At 48.3% G+C, this 20840-nt stretch overlaps 2 protein-coding genes across 3 annotated transcripts; both read left to right on the plus strand.

Annotated features, from left to right (window-relative positions):
• Nucleotides 1-2623: 2623 nt before the first annotated feature.
• On the plus strand, nt 2624-5992 carry Galt (galactose-1-phosphate uridylyltransferase). Of its 2 annotated transcripts, XM_048367283.1 has the most exons (11): nt 2624-2793; nt 3094-3263; nt 3468-3543; nt 3630-3678; nt 3773-3902; nt 4057-4113; nt 4241-4363; nt 4822-4954; nt 5055-5138; nt 5402-5556; nt 5812-5992. In XM_048367283.1, the coding sequence occupies exons 1-11, from the start codon at nt 2712-2714 to the stop codon at nt 5914-5916; spliced, it is 1164 nt and encodes a 387-aa protein (XP_048223240.1). In that variant the 5' UTR covers nt 2624-2711; the 3' UTR covers nt 5917-5992. The 2 variants fall into 2 exon arrangements, with proteins under 2 accessions (XP_048223240.1, XP_048223317.1); XM_048367360.1 differs by lacking the exon at nt 2624-2793 and having other exon boundaries at nt 3126-3263; nt 3465-3543.
• Nucleotides 5993-7629: 1637 nt separating this feature from the next.
• Nucleotides 7630-17600, plus strand: Il11ra (interleukin 11 receptor subunit alpha). Its single transcript, XM_048367157.1, has 13 exons — nt 7630-7713; nt 10753-10852; nt 11425-11485; nt 12495-12664; nt 12791-12905; nt 13064-13099; nt 13184-13350; nt 13957-14120; nt 15293-15434; nt 15771-15890; nt 16005-16101; nt 16330-16412; nt 17185-17600. The coding sequence occupies exons 2-13, from the start codon at nt 10753-10755 to the stop codon at nt 17199-17201; spliced, it is 1272 nt and encodes a 423-aa protein (XP_048223114.1). The 5' UTR covers nt 7630-7713; the 3' UTR covers nt 17202-17600.
• Nucleotides 17601-20840: the final 3240 nt, after the last annotated feature.

The following is a 20840-nucleotide window of genomic DNA, read 5'->3' on the forward strand; positions in this document are numbered from 1 at the left end:
CCAGCCCACAAACATCCATCCATCCATCTATCTATCTATCTATCTATCTATCTATCTATCTATCTATCTATCTATCTTCTGTCTAACTCTAACTACAGATTGAATTTAGGGGCCTAGTACTTGCTAGTCAATCTATACCACTTAAGCTGTGCCCCTTGTCTTTTGTTTTTGTTTGTGTTTTTTTAGGTTGGTCTTGCTATGTAGCCCAGGCTTGTTTTAAATAGACCATTATTGCCATCCTGCCTCAGTCTCAGTAGTTTTGGGATTATGCATATATGCCACAACTTGCAGCAATATTTTTTTTTAACATTTTTCCTTTCTCCACCAAGTTTCTAAAAAGAAGTCTATTTTCTCAGGTTCTATTCTTAGCTTCACTGCATATTTAAACATGTCTTTTGCATGTATTAGGGTAGATGATTCTACTTGCTGCAATAAAGAATCCCCTAAAGCTCAGTGAAAAACAGTTCCTAAAGCTCTAAGTAGCAGAGACAGCAAGATCTGCTTCTTGCTTTTCATTCTAGGCAGAGCCTTCTGAGACCAACTGGGCCTCCAACAATCTTATCAGAAAGAAAATCTGTCAGAAAGCTTCTTCAATGCATTCTATTTAATATGTTCTCGAGTGACCCGAAGACGAGACTAAGGGACTGAGCATCATAATCATCTTCCCTAAATGTCATAGTAGAGATTACACTTCTCAGATATGGAAAGAAGAAATCTGAATAGGCCCCATCTAAAGCCATTCTCCTTTTCCCCTAAAAAGTGATCAAGGGCTGGGCATAGTAGTACTATAAATGCCTGTAATCCCGGTTGCTCAAGAGGGTGGCAGAGGCTGAAGTCTCAAGAGTTTGAGGTTATCCCCAGCAAAGTTAGAGACCCTGAATCAAAACACAATTAAAACAAAAACTCTGGCCAGGTGCCAGTGGATCAGGCCTATAATCATAGCTACCCAGAAGGCTGAGATCTAAGAATTGTGGTTCAAAGCTAGCCCTAGCAGGAAAGTCTCTGATAGTCTTACCTCCAATTAACCACCAGAAACCAGAAGTGGAGCTATGGTTCAAGTGGTAGGGTAGGTAGGTAGCTTTGAGGAAAAAAAAAAAAACACACTTCTCAGAGACAGAGTTCAAGGTGCAGATTTTGAGTTCAAGCCCCCCCAGGACCAGCTTAAAAACAAACAAACAAAAGGCCTAGAGCATTTTGTTTTATCACATCAAGTGGTGGTGATAGGAACCCTGGATTCAATCCCCAACATGAATGGAGTGGAAAGAGAATGCGTAGAGGAAGACATACAGAGAGAGGAGTGCTATGGAGATTTTCCTTCAGGGAGTCAGGAGTCAGCTGGTATGATACAAGAAATAGCATGGGAGCTGTCTACAAAAGGTAGTCCCTCAAACAAAGACAGCTGAAAGAATAGAAAAGCAGATCTCCTATTCCTACCCTCACTTCCTCTTGTACAAGTGAGCAGCCAGTAGGGTGAGTAAAACTCATTTTTGAGCCCTTGTTCTCAGCCTTCTACCTAGTGGTTGCTTCTGACTCTAGCTTGAGCTTTGTAGGGCAGAGATCAGGTACATGACCAATGACCTATTTTTTGCAGCTTGGCTGCAGAATATCTGGCTATGTCTAGCCTGACTTGGGGAAAGAATCTTACTTGCTAAAGGCCAGTTCCTACCTCATGAAGTTTCTGTCTTGAATCCCACTGCAGTCTATCCTCACGTTAGCTACTTAGATTGAAGAATTTGGAGAAGAGAAGGAGGTATGTAAAACACCTCAGATGCCTCCTGGCTGGTAACTGAAATTACTTACTGATGGTCCTATCACACACACACACACACAATATATATATATATATACACATATACATATATACAGTATATACTATACATGCAATATATTTGTGTATATATATGTATTTTTTAGGTGGTACTGGGGTTTGAACTCAGGGACTTGTGCTTGCACTCTACCACTTGAGTCATACTTTCAGCCTTAAAAAAAAAAAAAAAAAACCTTTATTTTCAGAGACAGTCTCATGCTTTTGCCCAGGGCCAGTCCCAGACAGTGATCTTCCTACCTTTACCTCCAACCTTCAAATCCAGCCCAGCTGTGATTACATACATGTGCCACAATAGTCTCTCTCCCTCTCTCTTTGTCTCTCCCTCCCTCCCTCCCTCCTTGCCCTCCCTTGAACTCAGGGCCTCATATTCTTGCTCAGCTTTCTCACAGCTGGATCTCTACCACTTGAGCCACGCCTCCAGTCCAACCTTTTGATGTTGACTGGAGATAGCATCCCTCAGACTTTTCAGCCCTAGCTGCCACTCCTGACTTGTGCCTACAAGGGGAATTCCCCAGGCTCCACCTAAAGCCCAGGTGTCTGGCACAGGGTAGATGGTAAGTAAATATTGATTTAATGAATGACCAGATGAATGATCTGAGTGCAGCAAATTAGTTTGCCCTGGAGCAGGACTGTGCTGCAAGCAGCTTTCACAGAGGTTCTTCCGGAGTCCAGGGCTCCAGGTCTGGCTGTTCTGCCTGCAGTCAGTCATCGCGCGGAGACGTCCCGCCTTCCCGAGCCCCGCCCCCAGGTGGCTGACTGCACCACCCGCCTGTCACGTGCTGGCGACTGGCCAATCACAGGGGCGGGGCGGGGCAGAGCAGACAGCGATGGAAGCGTGACTCTGGGCCTCTCGGACGTTCCGGACTATACCTGGGGTGGCCTCATGCTGCACAGTGGAATCGACCCCGAGCAGCGCCAGCAGGCGTCTGAGGAGGACGCCCCGGCAGCAGCCTTCCGGGCCAGCGGTAACTGCAGGGACTCGTTGGGACACCGAGCTGAGCGAGCCCTGCACACTTCCTAAGGCTTAGGGAGTTCTGGCCCCATGTCCAGGCCGGCCCGCCCACCCCAAACCGGGGATCGCTGGCCGAGAGAAGGGGCTGCAGGCCCTTTGGCGCTGAGAAGGTCAGGCTCTAGGCCTCTTGCTCCTGAGAGGGACAGGAATCAGAGAGCGTCTCAGAGCTTGGGCCTGGCCTGCTGGTAGGTGAGAGCAGGAAGGGGGAGCCAGAGAGCTTTGCTAACTGACTCTCTGCCTCCACTCTCCCCAGAGCATCAGCATGTTCGCTACAACCCGCTGCAAGATGAGTGGGTTCTGGTGTCAGCTCATCGCATGAAACGGCCTTGGCAAGGGCAAGTGGAGCCCCAGCATGTGAAAACAGTGCCCCGCCATGACCCCCGCAACCCTCTGTGTCCTGGGTCCACAAGGGCCAATGGTGAGGTAAGCCTACAGAGCCCATATCCATCCACAGAATGTAGCTCCGCCCTTAGAGCTGCCCGGCATTCACAGGATCCAGCATATCCCACCAAGCTTTTGGTGCCTTAGATTATTACCCTTCCCCCCCAGCAGCCTGTACAACCCTAAAAAACCCCACCAGATAGTGGTATGGGGGCAGTGGATTTTCTAGCCTATCCTTGTCAGTAGGTGAATCCCCACTATGATGGCACCTTCCTGTTTGACAATGACTTCCCAGCTCTGCAGCCTGATGCTCCTGATCCAGGTAACTTGATTCTAACCATCGATGGGGAGGCCAGAACTCTTGGGGGAATTGCTGCTGCAGACAGTGATGATATTCCTTTATCTCAGGTCCCAGTGATCACCCCCTTTTCCAAGCAGAGGCTGCCAGAGGAGTTTGGTAACTATGAATTTATCTTCTTAAATTTCAACTCAGGGTTGGGCCCTGCCCCTAGCATCCAATCCCTATCCCTCTGTTGTCCCTCACCACCTAGTAAAGTCATGTGTTTCCACCCCTGGTCGGATGTGACACTGCCACTCATGTCGCTCCCTGAAATCCGAGCTGTCATCGATGCGTGGGCCTCAGTCACAGAGGAGCTGGGTGCTCAGTACCCTTGGGTACAGGTCTGTGAGGCCTCCCCTTTTCCTGGAAGAGAGGGGTTGGGGAGGTGCAAGTTTGGTTCAGGGAAGTAGTATTCTTGTTTCTATGGGGTGTTATTGGGAGGGAGTTGACTTGATGCCTTTTGAATGGTTAAAGCTCTCTACCCCTACCGAACAGATCTTTGAAAACAAAGGAGCTATGATGGGCTGTTCTAACCCCCACCCCCACTGCCAGGTAAGAATGGCTTTAGTTGAGTATAAGCCAGTACTATGACCAGGGGTAGGGTAAAAGAAATATATTAGTGATATAGAGGCTTGGAGGTAAAATACTTGCCTTTCTTTTCCACTCCTGTCCTGCCCAGGTGTGGGCCAGCAGTTTCCTGCCAGATATTGCTCAGCGTGAGGAGCGGTCTCAGCAAGCCTATCAGATTCAGCATGGAGAGCCTCTGTTAATGGAGTATGGTCGCCAGGAGCTCCTTAGGAAGGTGGGCCTTCTTATCCCCAAGGAGAGAAGTATATGAAGGAAAAAGGTAGAAGGGGACTAGCAAGAGACATGCTAGAGGGGCTGGGAATATGGCCTAGTGGCACGAGTGCTTGCCTTGTATACATGAAGCCCTGGGTTCGATTCCTCAGCACCACATATATAGAAAACGGCCAGAAGTGGCACTGTGGCTCAAGTGGCAGAGTGCTAGCCTTGAGCAAAAAAGAAGCCAGGGATAGTGCTCAGGCCCCAGGACTAGGAAAAAAAAAAAAAAAAAGACATGCTAGAAGCACTAGCAATAATCTAAGGAAAGATGATAGTGACTTAGACTCGGGCCAAGGTGATAGAAGTGGTAAGAATCTATCAAATGCCTTATTTCTGTTTATTTGTTGACTTGCTTATTTGCTTACCTTCTCCCCTCACACCAATGTTGAGGATCTCATTTCCATTCTCTGTGCCCAGGAACGTCTGGTTCTAACAAGTGAGCACTGGTTAGTGCTGGTCCCCTTCTGGGCAGTGTGGCCCTTCCAGACTCTACTGCTGCCACGGCGGCATGTACAGAGGCTGCCTGAGCTGACCCCTGCTGAGCGAGATGGTGAGTCTCCCAGCTGGGACACAGGGACTGGACTCTGGGTGGAGCAGCTCTGGTAGGCAAACCACTGGTTCCCAGCCTGAGATTCAGCTTCTGATTCCAGATCTAGCCTCCATCATGAAGAAGCTCTTGACCAAGTATGACAACCTATTTGAGACATCCTTTCCCTACTCCATGGGTTGGCATGGTGAGACTTTTTAAGTGCCTATGTTTAGCCCCAACACCATTTCTGAGTTGTGGTTGTCTGCCTATTTGGTGGAGGTATGTCAAAAGCAAGAATGCTGGGGTTGAGGATGGAACAGCAAATTTGGTGAAACTCACTTGTATACTTTCTAATGCTTGGGTGCCTCTTTGATGGAGGATGCTGGGAGATGTATTTTTCGGGTATCTAGCCTGGCTTGGGAGACTGAAGTCTTGAGAAGAGGACCCTCTCTATCATCTTTTTCTCAGGGGCTCCTACAGGATCAGAAGCTGGGGCCAAGTGGGACCACTGGCAGCTGCATGCTCATTACTACCCTCCACTTCTACGCTCTGCTACAGTCCGGAAATTCATGGTTGGCTATGAAATGCTTGCCCAGGCTCAGAGGGACCTCACCCCTGAGCAGGTCAGACTTCGGAGCATCCAGGACCCTCAGGCCCCCTTTTCTCCCATACTTCCTTAAGGGATTCCCACAATCAAGACCCTGAAGATCCTCATGAAAAACATGGGCATTCCTAGGAACTCAGTAGCTGTTCTGCCCACCTATCCTGACCACCACAAACACTTCCCATAAACCCTTATCACAGTGTGTCACCTGGTGTCCAAAGTCCATACCATCATTCTGAGTGGCCTTTACCCTCCCTGATTGTCTCTTTTTCAGGCTGCAGAGAAGTTAAGGGCACTTCCTGAAGTACATTACCAGTCGAAGGCAGAAGAACAAGGAAACAGCAACCATTATCTGACCACACTGACCACAGGGCCTTGAAGCTTTCTGTCTGAGAGAACTGAGGCCTAGAGTTTGGGCAGATGCAGCCTCAATAAAACTGCTTCTTGAGCTTTAATCACCTATTGTGACATCACCTTCAGAGATCTGGGATTAAAGACTAAATGTTGTTCTAGCCATTTTTCTTTGCTTACGGATATGTAAAACCTTGATGTGAAAATTCTAGCCCAAATCTCTGAATCTCTGGGTTTGCATCTGGCCTAATGATTCTCTTATTCATGTTATTTATACATGTTGTTACAGTTTAGGAAAGTGTTAAAGTACCATGTTCTTAGCTATGGTCAAAACTTTGGGGAGGCCATGATCCTCTTCCCTGTTGGGCCTGGTGTCCGCTCACTGAACCCCAGCCTCAGGGTTTGGTAGGGAGAGGGTGAGTAGGATTCTGATCCCAGTGGTCAGTGGCCAGACCCTGGGCTGCTGGCCAGAGCCCTGACTTTGTTAGTGGCTGCAGTTTGGCTCTGCTCCATCCCACAGGGGCTGAAAGGGGGTGGGTAAGGAGTGTGGATGTGGCTTTGTGTCCTTGGCTTCCTCAGATGCCCACATGTAGTATGTGTACACTCGATACACCTGTTTGCTCCCACCCCCACCCCTCTCCCCCCTTCCCCGACTGTGCCAGCCATTGTACATGGCAACAGACAGCTCTGACAGCAAGGGGCAGCAAGAGATTGGAGCCCCAGAATATAGAAGCAAGGTGTCACTTGGAATGCCATTGATTCTACTCCCTCCCATCTGAATATGTTTCCCTAGTGAGAGGGAGGAGGGGGGAATAGGTCATGTGACCTAAGAAAACAGATTTTACCTCATGTCTTCCGCAAGGCATGTGAATAATGCAAAGATGGCCTGGACACTTTTAGTCTGTTTTTCGGTTTTTTTTTTTCTCCGTCCCCCCTCCCCCTGCAGGGAAACTGAGTCTCTGAGGGGGAAATTACACTGAGGCTGCACAGTGACTGGACAGGGCCCAGAAGAACCTTGGCTGCCTGCCTGCTTGCCTTATAGTCCAGGGTGTTTTTTCCTGAGGGAGACCTTGGAGGGGGAATGTCTAGACTTGGTAGTGTTATCTAGTCAAGAAGGATATCAGAGACATAGTAGGCATTTCCCTTGAGTGTCCTGGAAAAGAGGTGGCTGGTTTTTTGTTTTTTTTTAAAGACAAACATGAACATAAGCTTACCCTAGACCTTACACCTCTTATGTCCACTGCAATTTGGCAAGTTTTAAACAAAACTGATATGTAGCTCCACCCTTGGGAGATTGGGATTTAACTGGCAAAAGGCCTGGCATTTTAAAAAGCCACAATACTCAGCGAAGTTTGAGAACTACTACTCTGCACTGGCTTTTTTTTAATCTTATCTGGAGTCTGGGGCACCTTCAATATTTCTAGTCACCTGCCCAGTGGCTTCTACCCCTTAAACCTGAGGCTTTTTTTGTGAATAGCTGGAATAGAGGAAGGGACCTGAATGCCTTTAGTCTTGCTGTCCCCAGATAAGGAGAGACTTTCAATCCAGGCCCCAGGAACACAGCTTTAGGCTCTGTCCTGGCATCCACCCCCTGCACCCTCCTCCATCCCAGACGGGACAGGAAGTGTCCAGAGGAGGTGGGGGTGGATGTGATTGGCAGTCAGAGGCTCCAATGGGCCGGGAGCCCCCGCTGTTTCACCTCTCTCCTTCTATTGGTGCCTGAGTGGAGCCGCCCCCAACTGCAGGAGCCCCGGGCAGGAACGAGTAGTAGAGGCCGGGGCAGAGGGCGAGGGTGGAGGGCGCTGGCGTTGGCGGGCTGCAGAAGGTGAGGCCTGGTGGGGCGGGCGGGTGTTGACTCCAAAGTCTTGCCAGGAGGAGGCGGGGCCGAGTGGTGTATGATCTCAAGGGCCCGAGTGACCGGCAGTCTGTTAAAGTGTGTCTGTGTGACTGTGAGGCTGAAGATGCCCGAGTGTGAGACTCAGTTGCTGTAGTTGTCAGCCGATGTGCTAGTGCCCCTGTGCCTGTAGCGGAGTCTGCATGTGGTAGTGAGAGGGTGGGATTGTGTGGGCAGTTTTTATGAGTTGTGATGGTGAGTTTGTGTGTGAGAGGGACTGTGACCACATGGGGAATGTATTCTGGGAAGGTGTCTGTGGGGTTTAAGATTGTGTCTGCCAGTATGAGGGTGGGTGATTAGGTTTGTGTGTACCCGTGGGTGTCTGACTTCAGCAAATAATAGAGCAAGAATGAGACTCATGACTCTGTGTGTGTCCTGCATCCCAACAGACTGTGAGGGAGTGTAGCCTTGTTCTTCTATTGGGGGACTCACTGTCATAGCAGAGAGGAACTAACCTTTCTACTTTGCCTGTAGCATATACAGGCCTATACCTACATCCCTAATGCAAGTGGCTTGCGTTCCTTTTTCTTCTGCTCACCAAGTATCCCTCCACTCTCCTTATTTTATGTTTCCCTGCATGGTTCCTTGTATTTCTTCCCTTCTTGGAGAGATGTTGTTCTTGGTCACGTCACAGTTTTTTCCTCCCAGGTGTTTCTGTGCATCTGCTTTTCTAGCTCTGCACTCATGCTGTTTCTCAATGTCCCTGTGCTTCACTCTCCTACCTGGGGGCCTGGAACAGTGCTGAGATGCTGCTCTGCCGTTGCTAAGAGGAATTGCTTTGAGGGAATGCCACAACTCCACCCTAGAGGCAGAGAGAGAGAGAGAGAGAGAGAGAGAGAGAGAGAGAGAGAGAGAGAGACAGAGAGAGACAGAGAGAGACAGAGAGACAGAGAGAGAGAGAGGAAGACAGAGAGGAGAGAGACAGAAAAACTGTGTGTGGAGAAGGTATGTAAGTATGGGAAGTATGTCTAAGTCCTAGTAGTGATGCCTGAATGTATCAGTGTGACTCTATCTGAGAGTGTGGGTCTGAGGTTAAGTATGAGTCCTGTGTATCTGGCACCAAGGGACCAAAGGCATTTCCTGGTACAGGGGCCCAAAGAGTGTAGGGGGAGATGAGAAATGGCTGGAACTTCCAGGGAAGGGGTAACTGAACTCTAGCCTTTCTATACATCCCCCAGTCTGGGGCCTTCCTTCCCCGGGAAGCCCACACAGCTGTGCCCTAAGGAAATATTTGCTGGGGAGAAAAAAGAATGGGAATAGGAGTTTGTGTCTGGTTTTTGTTTGCTTGTGTCCATGTGTGTTCAAAGGAGTGTCTCTGTTAACTGTACATAGTGAATCCATATGCGAATGTGGCTATATATGACTATGAAAACACAGAGAATTTCCTACTGATGGGGAACTTAAGCATAAGCAACCCTCCTCTCCCTCTTGCTGGTCCTGGCTGTGTCTGTGGCTTCCTTTCCAGTCTAGGGGGAGCCTCTTCCCTTCCCGGGGCTTAGGGTGGGAGGAGAGGAAGGAAAGGGGAGAAGGTGGGAAGTAAGGGGAGTGAGCAGGAGGGCAGGGGAGGGGGCCTGGTTAGAGGCAGCTGGGCTCCAGGGCTCAGAGGGGGTAAGACAGAGAATGGGAAGGAGGGGTTAGTTCTGGGGTCACAGAACTGAGTGGAATGGGAGTGCTGGTGCTATGGTTGGTAGGAGGAAGTCCTGGAGTCCATTGGACACTTAGTCACTGGGGTCATAGAGGTAGGGCTGGGCCAAGCAGGGTCAGTGTAGCTGGGGGGTGGGTGGCAGGAGTGAGCCACCAAGACATACTTAGACGGACACAAACACAAGAGGCCCATGCTCCATTCAACTCCAAGGGGTATGTGTACTTCCTCTTCTGGCTCTCTGGACAACAACGTTCTCCTCATTTGCTTCTTTTACCACTGCCTAGCTCTCCCTCCCTCCCCCCCGCCCCAGCTCAACCTCCACCCAGGTCCTCTCTCCTAGCACTCTTCTCCCAAAACATGCACACACTGTTAGAGCTCCTCAGACAGTTTTGAGTTCCCCTGACCCCAACCCAACCCTTGCCTCATTGCCCCCCCCCCCACCTCTTGGGTCTTCAGGACTGAGTGATCAGGACCTATTCTCTTAGTGCTGTGGTCTCTCTATTCCGGGCCCCTGTTCTCGCAGGCTCCAAGTCCCCCTCCCCTTTCCGCCACCCTGTCTCCATCTCCATCTGCTGGCTGCTTGCCCGTCCCCAGCCTCTGGCAGCAGCCAGGGCATCTGGATCCGCTTAACTCTGCAGCCCCAGCCTGCACCCTAGCTCCGTCCAGCCTCACAGACTAGACCAACAAGATTTCAAGCCAGGCCCAACTGAGTAGCCCAAGTAGCCAGAGCAAGGAGCCAGGCGCAGGCCAGAGACTTGGAAGCCAGAGCAGGGCTAGGCCCCATGGTAAGATTACAGGGCAGTTTTGGACACGTTACACAGCCACAAGGTGATAAGGTTTGCTTCAGGTTAGTCAGAGGCAGTGATTAGCCCTGGAGAGGTCGGGTGAATGCCAGAATTCCCACAAAATGGAGTGGAGGGGTTAATGGGAGTGGTTGAGCCAGTGCCAGCCCTTGGTGCCAGGGGTGGGTGCCAAGAGGGGTGTGTTGGGGGGGTTGCTGGCACAGTCTTTTGCCTCCAGCTTTTGTTCTGGGCCCTAAGCCCAGGACTGAGATGGTGTGTGTGTGTGTGTGTGTGTGTGTGTGTGTGTGTGTGTGTGTGTATGCACACGTGTGAGTTATGTGTTTGTGTATGTGTGTGCATTTGCATAGCACTGGGAATATGATGGAAAGAAGGCTTCAGATCACACACTCCCAGTGTTTTCTGATAGCTTTAGTTCATTTAGTACTTCAGTTTTCAGAAGCCCTAGCTTTGGAGAGGAGGAGCCAGGCTTTAGCCTCCTATCTCAGGGATGGAGGATCCCTGACTCTGTCTCTTTTCCCACAGATGAGCCACAGCTACTCAGGGCTGAGCAAGGTCCTGGTGGTCGTGGCTGCAGCCTTGGTTTCTTCCTCTTCTCCCTGCTCCCAGGCTTGGGGTCCCTCAGGTAAAAAGAATGATGTTCTGTGACCCCCAACTATGATTTAGGCTTTGCTACTCTCTGTGGCCTCTTCCTGTGGCTTAACTGTGACCACTCCCAAAGCCTGTCAACAGGGGTCCCTTTTCTGCTCTTATCTAACTTCTCTCTCCGTAGTATGCACACACACACACACACACACATATATATATATATATATATATATATATATATATTTTTTTTTTTTGTCACTTGTGGAGCTTGAACTCAGGGCCTGGCACTGCTGTCCCTAGCTCTTTCACTCAAGGCTAGCACTCTACCACTTTGAGTCACAGCTCCACTTCTGGTTTTCTGGTGGTTAATTGAAGATAAGTTTCGTGGATTTTTCCTGCCCAGGCTGGCTTTGAACCGTGATCCTCAGATCTCAGCCTCCTGAGTAGCTAGGATTACAGGTGTGAGCCACCAGCACCCAGCTTCCATAGTATATCTTGATACTTTAACCCCAGTGCATTTGACAGTCTTGTTCCTTAACCTGTCACTCTCATAAAGTGGAGTGGAGAGGAAGGGGAAGAAGAACATGACCTCAGAACTGCCATTTTCAGGGGTCCAGTATGGACGGCTTGGCAAGTTGGTGATGCTCTGTTGCCCTGGAGTGAATGCTGGGTAAGTGTTCCACCTGCCAGTTGATAATGACACTCGATCTTCTATGATTTATGTTCCCTCTCATCCATACCCATCTCTTTGTCCTAATCTCCTAATCAGTCATCCTCATTCACTAGAAAATTCAACCAGAGCCAGAAGTGGATTCTTGCTTGGCATACATGGGACCATTTGACCCCAAGTACCACACACACACACACACACACACACACACACACAGTCAAAAGAAACCCTCCCCCCCAATAGATATTTATGTATTAGGCACTAAGTGCCTGGTCTATTCTGGGCTTTAGGATGCAGGAATATACAAGTCAGGAAGTTATTGCCCTCACAGAGCTTACATTCTAATGGGGGAAGACAAACCATAAATGAACAAGAATCTTGCCAATGACTAGTATCTTCAGGACAGAAAACTACACATGGAAGAAGGTGATTGAGTGATTACTTCCTACTGGTAATCCAGAAAGGTCTCTCTGAGGAAATGACATTGCAACTGGTTTCTGAAGGTCAGGAAAGAAAAGGCAGCCATCCACATAGATTAGGGTAGAAGCATACCCGATGGAGGGAACAGCGAATACAAATGCTTCTCTCCTGGAGGAGGTAATATAAGGGAACTTTCTAGGATGAAACAAGAGACAGTCTTGTCTCTTGATAGAACTCATCAAAGCGACTAGGACCTAGTGATATGTATACCTTAGCATTTTATCATGTGTGAATTATGCTTCAGTAAAAAATACTTTACAATCACTTAAAAAATGCTTCTCCTGAGATAAGTAAGAACTTAATACTTCTAAGGAACAGAGCAATGTGGCCAAAGTATAGTTGGTGAAGGGGAAAGAGGAAGGAGCCGATGAAGGAAAAGAAGGCAAGGGTCAATCACAAGGACTTTGTAAAGCAGCCAAGGGAATTTAGACTGATTACAAGTTGAACAATAGAAGCCTGTGGAGAACAGTGGTATGGTCTGACTTAATCTTTAAATTTTCTCTCTGCTATTACCTCATCTCACTTCTAGGACCCCAGTTTCCTGGTTTCGAGATGGGGAGTCTGGGATGCTACAGGGACCAAACTCTGGGCTAGGGAATGAGCTGGTCCTGGCTGAGGCAAACAGCACTGATGAGGGCACTTACATCTGTCGGACACTGGATGGTGCCCTTGGGGGCATGGTGAACCTGAAGCTGGGCTGTGAGTTGGGGAGGATGGTGGTGGTGAGTCATGTGATCCCAAAGGGAATCTAGCTCTGGAGGAAACCCTCTGGGATAGGGAGGAGCAGAGGACTCCCCGTTCTCTAGCAGCACCCTCTGCCTCTAGACCCCCCAGCCCGTCCTGCGGTCTCCTGCCAAGCAGCTGCCTATGAGAACTTCTCCTGTACTTGGAGATCCAGCCAGGTCAGCGGTTTACCCACCCGCTACCTCACTTCTTACAGGTGTGTGTGTGGGGGTGTGTGTGTGTGTAAGCAATTGAGTACGCTGGCAATTGAGTAATGTGGGGATGGGAGGCAGGGAGAGAGGCTCTAAGGAGAGCCTCAGAGAGGGCAGAAGGCCCTCTTTTCTTTCCTGACCTCAGATGGCTCCTCCCTACCAGGAAGAAGAATGGGCCAGAACCTACGGATAGTCAGAGGTAGAGTATGAAGGAGTGGCTGGGGGCTCCCTCACTGTCCTACAATCGGTGTTTCCAAGCCTTAGATCATATTCTCCCTCCTAGTGAGGGTTCATCCACAGGGCCCTGGCCATGCCCACAGGAACCCCCAGGGACCACCCGCTGTGTGGTTCATGGAGCAGAATTCTGGAGCAAGTATCGGATTAATGTGACTGAGGTGAATCCGCTGGGTGCCAGTACACGCCTGCTGGATGTGAGCTTGCAAAGCATCTGTGAGTACCCACCATAGACTTCTATTCAGACCCCTATCAGAAACCCCGGACTCTGTCCTGCCCCTGTTCCCTCTCAACACAGGCTCCACTTCACATAAACAGATGAAGTCAGAGGGATGGTTTCTGTTAACCTCTGCATACACATTAGCCTGATGCTATGGGTCCTTCCTTCCCCCAGCTTTCCTGGAGGCTGTGTAGCCTCAGGGCTAACTCCTGCTTCTTAGCCCTGTGCTCTCCTCCCTAGCCAAGGGAAGCCTCTGAGGGTTCCTCCTTCTTGATCTGTCTGCACGCGCACGTGTGTGTGTGTGTGTGTGTGTGTGTGTGTGTGTGTCCTGAGAAGGGGGGGCAGTAAAACTGGTTGAAATTTGGCCCAAATCATCTTTCTTGGATGGAAAAGTTTCTTCAACAAAATCTCCCCTCTCCGACTGGTAGCTTATTTTATAATAAAATTATGATGATAGGTCCTAAGACTGATGATAAAGTTTCATATTTCACCACTCTTGGAAGTTCCTGGCTAAGATGTTTTTAAGCACATACCTTAGGAAGAAGTGGTGAAGGGATGAATTACCTGCTGCTTCCTTTGACTTTGTGTCTGGCTGCCCTTAGTGCGTCCCGACCCACCCCAGGGACTGCGGGTGGAGTCAGTACCTGGCTACCCCCGACGCCTTCGTGCCAGTTGGACATACCCTGCTTCCTGGCCTCGCCAGCCTCACTTCCTGCTTAAGTTCCGGCTGCAGTATCATCCAGCACAGCATCCAGTCTGGTCCACGGTAAGGCCTAGCTTGGGCTGTGGGTTCTGTCTCTAGTTTCATGGTCCTGGATGTTTGTAGTTTCTAGGCATTTATTAGCAGCTCTGATACCTTGCTGGGCCAGGCTTTGTGTTGGGGGGTGGGGTTGTAGTTTTAGGGACAGACTAAGCCCTCTGTCTGGTGGGACTGTAACTATAGTATAATCCCACCTATGAGAAAATAGCCAGTGGTTTTTTTTTTTTTTCCCTAGGAAACAGTGCCCTTCACCCAGAAGTACTGCCTCTTATAATAAGTACTTATGTAACCAGATAGATAGTAGTGAATTCCCACTGCTATCCCAATCCCAAAGATTAGCTGCCATTTAGTATGAGGAACAGCCTCAGTTGTCACTGTTTTTGATTTTGGTACCCTGTGTCTTGTATATATGTTTATCTTATTTGGGGGAGGGAAGGGGAAATCACAAAATGGTGAGACAAAGGCCAAAGAGTAAACCAATGAACAGCGCTACTCACAAGACTCTGTTGGAAATGAATTTTACAACTTGTGGGGTAGAGGGGAGTCGGGAGTGGGGGGGAAGGAAAGTGGGAGAAAAATGAGGGAGGGGGGTAACAATATTCGACAAGAAATTAACTCACTACCTTACTTATGTAACTGTAATCCCTCTGTACATCACCTTTAGAACAACAAAATAAAGTAAAAAAATCATAATCCATATTTAATGAAATGGAGGTATAGATAGATCAAAAGTTCACCTAGACAGATTGAAACCACAGCTCCTCTAAGTGGTCACTATCCAGTACTGTAGGTAGAGACTCTACCCCATCAGCCACCACAGTGGCTAGAGGTCTAGACAGGATGGCATTGGGAGGAAAGGGTACCATTTAAAAACCATGTGTCCAGGCTCTATGCTGACAGCAAGACTAAGGCCTAGGGCCTAAGATAATGTCCTAAGGAATTATCTTTTTTTTTTTTTTTTCCCAGTCCTGGGGCTTGGACTCAGTGCCTGAGCACTGTCCCTGGCTTCTTTTTTTGCTCAAGGCTAGCACTCTGCCACTTGAGCCACAGCGCCACTTCTGGCCGTTTTCTGTATATGTGGTGCTGGGGAATTGAACCCAGGGCTTCATGTATACGAGGCAAGCACTCTTGCCACTAGGCCATATCCCCAGCCCCTAAGGAATTATCTTAACCCCCAGGTGGAATCCACTGGCTTGGAGGAGGAGATCACAGATGCTGTGGCTGGGCTGTCTCACGCTGTGCGGGTCAGTGCCCGGGACTTTCTGGATGCTGGTACCTGGAGCGCCTGGAGTCCAGAGGTCTGGGGAACTCCAAGCACTGGTAAGAAAGAAAGCCAAAGAAAAGGGCAGAACCCCCACCTCCAAAGTGCCTATTGACTAAATAACTTCACTGAAGGTGGCATGGTGGTACACCTTCCTTCCCCTTGTCTCTCAGTCATGGCTAGAAAGAAATAGCTGATGGCTGCCCTAGGCCTTAGTCTTGCTGTAACCCTCCCTCCACCCCCATCTTAAGCCTTCTCTACCAACCCTTCCATCTTTGCAGTTTCTAGCTGTACTTCTAAAAGCCACATCCCAGAAACTGGTCATGCCCTTTCAGCCTCTGCCTTCTAGGCCTCTATACTGACATGGACACTTCTCATGTTTCACACATCCTCAGGACCTCTAACAAAGATGCCTGTTGAGGACCAGCTACCTATGCAACCACGAGAGACAGAAGATCAGGTAGACAGCCCTGCTCCTCCAAGGCCTTCCCTGCAGCCAGACCCACAGCCATTTGGTGAGCTTGGGCAGATGAATAAAAGCTGCAGAGGGTGAAGAGAAGAGTCTGAGAGAGGGGACACTGAGTTTGGGTAGGCTTGTTCTAATAACACTATGTGACTCTCCTCTTCAGATAAGAGAGACCCATTGGAGCAAGTGGCTGTGTTAGCATCTTTGGGAATTTTCTCTTTCTTGGGACTGGCTGCTGGGGCCTTGGCACTGGGACTCTGGTAAGTTGCTGCCATTAGTTCTTCAGTCTCAGACCCCTATAAACCCCTATAGCTTTGATGTCCAGAAATAACACCTGAACCTGTCTGATTCTGGAACTACTTCTCTACTCTGACCCACCCCACTTTGTGATTCACATCGATTCCTGGCTTTTTACTAATTAAACCCATTTCGAAGTGATTGAGATATCCCACATTGCTTGGGAAAACAGCTGCCTTTTTATACGCTAGGCTGAGGCTGAGACGAAGTGGGAAGAATGGATCTCAAAAACCTGGGTTCTTGGCCCCGATGATTCCAGTGGACAAGCTTCCAGGTGAGTAGACTTGGTAATGTATTCCCTATTCTGACAGTGTCTGGTTTAAAAGCTGTATGCCCTACTATTTTAAGGGTATTAAGAATCAGAGTTGGGTCTCATTCTTTTTCACATTTACGCCAATGGCTAGGTCTTTCATTCTTGAGTAACTGGGCACAGAAATGGGTCTCTTCACTCTCCTTAGGGTCCTGGGGATTCTAAAAGGCTCTCCACATTTTCAGGATGTCAGACTCAGAACTGCATATCAGTTCTCTTGGGATATCTTAGATCAATGCTTGCAGCTCTCCCTCATTCCGTGTGTGTGTGTGTGTGTGTGTGTGTGTGTGTGTGTGTGTGTGTGTGTGTGTCTTGGGGCTTGAACTCAGGGCCTGAGTGCTGTCCCTGAGCTTTTGTCTCACAACAAGCACTCTACCATCTGAATCACAATTCCACTTGCAGTTTTTTGGTGGTAGAGAAAAGGTCCTAGGGATGTTTCCTCCCTGGACTGTCTTTGAACTGAAATTCTCAGATCTGTTTTCTGACTAGTTAGGATTATAGGTGTGAGTACCAGTGTCCAGCCCTCCATTATTCTTAATGTATGTGTACCCAGAGTTATGTCTATTCCTTCACCTTTAGGGTGTTGGGGCTCAAATCAGAGTTGGGCTCATCTATTCCATCTCAGAGTGTTAGCTTAGAACTGGTTTGTTTCCCCGCCTTGTTATTTTCATTCTCAGGATGTTTGGGCCAAGACCAAGTCTTACTGTGTCTCTTAATTTTCTTCCTGCTCTTCTAGGTGCTTCAAACCTATAGAGGACCCAGGAGAACTTCATCTAATTCTACCTGTAACTCTTGTCTGCTGACGTGTCTAGATGGACAGAATCAGGCAGGGCAGGAGATCTCTATAGATGGGATTCTCAGCTGGAAGAGCCAATTTCTTTTAAATCCTGTATTCTATACTTGCCAGCTGATAGGTGTCTGGACCTCTGATATCATCTCAGAGGTAAAGGAATGTATATAGCTGTGTATGTCGGTGTCCACATGTGCCCAAGTCTATGTGAGGCAGAGAACATATGTTCTCTGCGTATTGTATGTATGTAGGTACCTGGAGACTATGTATAGGTCTTTGTTCTTGACCTTGGCCCTTGAGGTTGGGGGGAACTGTAAAGATTAAAAATAAAAAAGAGGGAGTTTTTAGAGGTCACACTTGGATTATTGTCCAATATTTCTTTATTTTGGTGTTTGGGGGATCCAGTCCATTTTCCTTTTCAGTGCTAGATTCAATTTAGGTAGATTCCCTTGGAGCCTTTTCCCTTGGCGCTCAAACCATCGAGCCAGGCTGCGGTTTTGGGGATGGATGCAAACACTGCGTCGAGCCAGGTGAAGCCTAGGAATGGAAAGGTCCAAAGCTATGCACATAGCATTGGCATGAGGTTGTCCAGGCCTTGGGGCATGGGGCAGATGAAAACCTCAGAAGGCATCAAAATGAACAGTTGGGGCTGGCATTGGGATAAACATCAGGGATTTGGACTGAGGCCAGAGTCAGGGCTATCAAGAGTGGGGAGAGAGCTCACACAAAAGCCTGGAGGTGACAGTCCCCATCAGCCTCCTGCAGTTCCACCTGGATGACCTTCCTCAGTAGCTTGTTTGAGAGTGGCTGTCTGTAGAGCTGAGTACAGCATGTAGTGCTGGGTGACAGTGGCAATGCTAGAACAACAGAGCCATGTGTTCAGAAGGGTCTAGAGCCAGAACTGCTCTATCATACAGTTGGAGGTTGGACTTCCTGGGTCCCTACCCTCTAGCCCACTCACCCAGCCTTCTATACTCCCCCTCCCCAAGACCTACCTGTTCCAGGGTCTGGACTCAGGAGCAGGAATAGCAGCAGGAGGCCACTGGTGGCTAAGAATCCCTTCATGCTGCTCAGCCTAGATGCTGCTCTCTCCTCCTCTCCCCCTACCTTTTATCTGGGCATATTTTACCTGGGGCACCAGATGAGTCAGACACAGGTGCAGATGTATTGCTTATCTTGTGATGTTACTGAGCTCTAATTCTTGAACTGTTGCCACAGACTCTTTCCACTTCTAGGACCACCATTTTCCTGGGCTTCTAAGCCCAGAATAGGGGAGAGTAGTAGTACATAATATGGGGGCTGATGGTACAATAATTAAGGCCAGCTAAGGATCCACAGCAGCATCTAAGAGACCTTCATAGTTATATTCCCATAGCCACACATTCAGAGTCACACCTTGGTCACTCCATCTTAAGGGCACACCCATGATTGGACAATCAGACAAAACCATAAAGCCCCAGTTACACTCAATGTCTCAGTTTTGTTTCTACAATCAGCCATTCACATTAACACACAACATTCTAATGGAGTTGTGGGTGGAATGGAAACATAGACAAGCCAGTACTAACTTGCCTTTATCACAACCCACCTCTTGCTTTGGCCTGCCTGTCCTATTAGGAGACATTGATGGGAATGGGTCCCTAAAGGCAGCCTTTCTGGCTGAGGTGAGGACTATTTTCTCCAAGTAGATAAGGAGGAAAGGTGAGGTGGAAGAGAAGATAAAAATGGTGCCAGATTAGTGTCAAACAGATGAAAGGTCCAAGAAGTCTTACCTTCTTGTTTTTGCCTAGTTCTGTTTCACAAATGCCATTTTGTGGATTTGGGGTTTCCAGCCTGTGTCTCTTTTATTGGTGCTGGCATTTGAACTCAGGACCTAGCCCTTGCCAAGAGGTACTCTACCACTTAAGCCATGCCCTCAGCCTTCTATCTTCAAAAAAAAAAAAAAGTTCTACTACAATTCCAGTCTCTTTCCATACTGGACTTGAAGGAACATCTCCCCTCCCCCTGCATTTAGCAGAATCATTTTTCAAACTACATCCCACTTTCCTGCTCTAGCCCTCAACACATCCTTTTTGTCTTCTCCTAATCCTATATCTAGACCTCCCTATCCTCTTTCCTGTTTCTCTCAAGGCAAAACTTCTACTTCTCCATATCAATCCTTTCTGAGAAGCTGGAAACTACCTAGGTAAAGGCATGGTTAGGTTAGTGGTCCATGTTCCTGATCTGGAGAATTTCAATTCTCAAATCCTTCCCAGTAATTGAAATATAAACTATACCCAAGTATAAACCCAAGTATCCAGCCCTTATCCGGATATTTCAGGGCTATCTTTTCCAGTTTTCTGCTATGGGGCCAGTCACCACTTAGCCCTTTTCTGTTACAGTGCTGCTCCAACTTTCCAGATTAGGGAGGAGTCCCCCTCTAGATGAACATCTGAGCCTCTCCTCAAATCAAGAGTGAAACTTGGAAGCCCCCCTCCCTGGAGTTTGTCTCAGAGGTCTTCTGCCAGTATCCTGTGGGACCAGGATTAAATACAGCATTCCACATTTGAAGAGTCTTTGATTTAAACATTGTATGTAAATGGCTTAAGGATTTGACCACTTTCTTTGTGTGATTCCATTTATTTAAAATTCAAAACAGTTGCCTTGTATGTACAAGGCCATCAGTTTGATCTCCTCAGGTGCTTTCTTGAAAGTGATCACAATCTAAAGGCCACTCATGTTGAATTTTTGGTACCCAGAGGTCATAGAGTTCCTTCTCTCACTGCCAGTTTGGACTTCTGCTTGACTGCGGTTTTCAAAGAAATCCCAAGGAATTTCCCATGCTTCATCATCTTGTCATAGGTCTCTGTCAGCTGGTGGATCACCATAGACTCTTGTGATCTTTCCTGGACTTGTCAGTTGAGACCAACAGTTTTGGAAGGCAGAAAACAAGTCGTCTTAGGTATGTGCCAGTTTCTCCAAAGATAAGACCAGGTCTTCTCTTCCAGTCACAATCTGCTGTAGCAGGGGCAGCTTAAGGTGAAAGCCAGCTTTGGCCTTAGCCAGGAATGAGTTATCTGTGTAACTTAGTTCTCCAGTGCCCTTTCTGGTGCTGGATCTGGTCTGTAACTGAAAGCAGGCCCATAAAGCAGTTCTGGTCTCTCACCACTTTAGGAGTTATTGGGGCTCAGACTGGTTGGGTGGTGAGAAATAAAGGGATGGCAGGGAGTAATGATGCTTGGACTTTCATAGGGAAGTAGCAAGAACTGCTAGGTGGGCTGATGCCAACTGTCTCAAAAACTGGGATCAGGTGAGGATATTAACTGTAGGAAACATCCTCACCCTTCATCATTCTCCGGAGGCAGGTTACTGGGCTCAACTTTAAGGAATTTCCTCCTCTCACTGACTACTCTCTACAATCCTGGGTTAAAATGTTTTAGATCCACTCCCAGGAAGAGAAGATTCTTCATAGCTGGGCAAAGTTCTGGCCAGGAGGAAGATGGTAACATAGCTGGGATTATGGGAACAAACATACCAGTATGGGAATAAGGTGGAGAGGTAGATCAGGCCAAGATTATTTAGTTCTTACCATACAGGCTACTACCAGTGAAGGGTATTTTTTA

Source organism: Perognathus longimembris, chromosome 1, assembly GCF_023159225.1.
Source record: "Perognathus longimembris pacificus isolate PPM17 chromosome 1, ASM2315922v1, whole genome shotgun sequence".
Taxonomy (NCBI): Eukaryota; Metazoa; Chordata; class Mammalia; order Rodentia; family Heteromyidae; genus Perognathus; species Perognathus longimembris.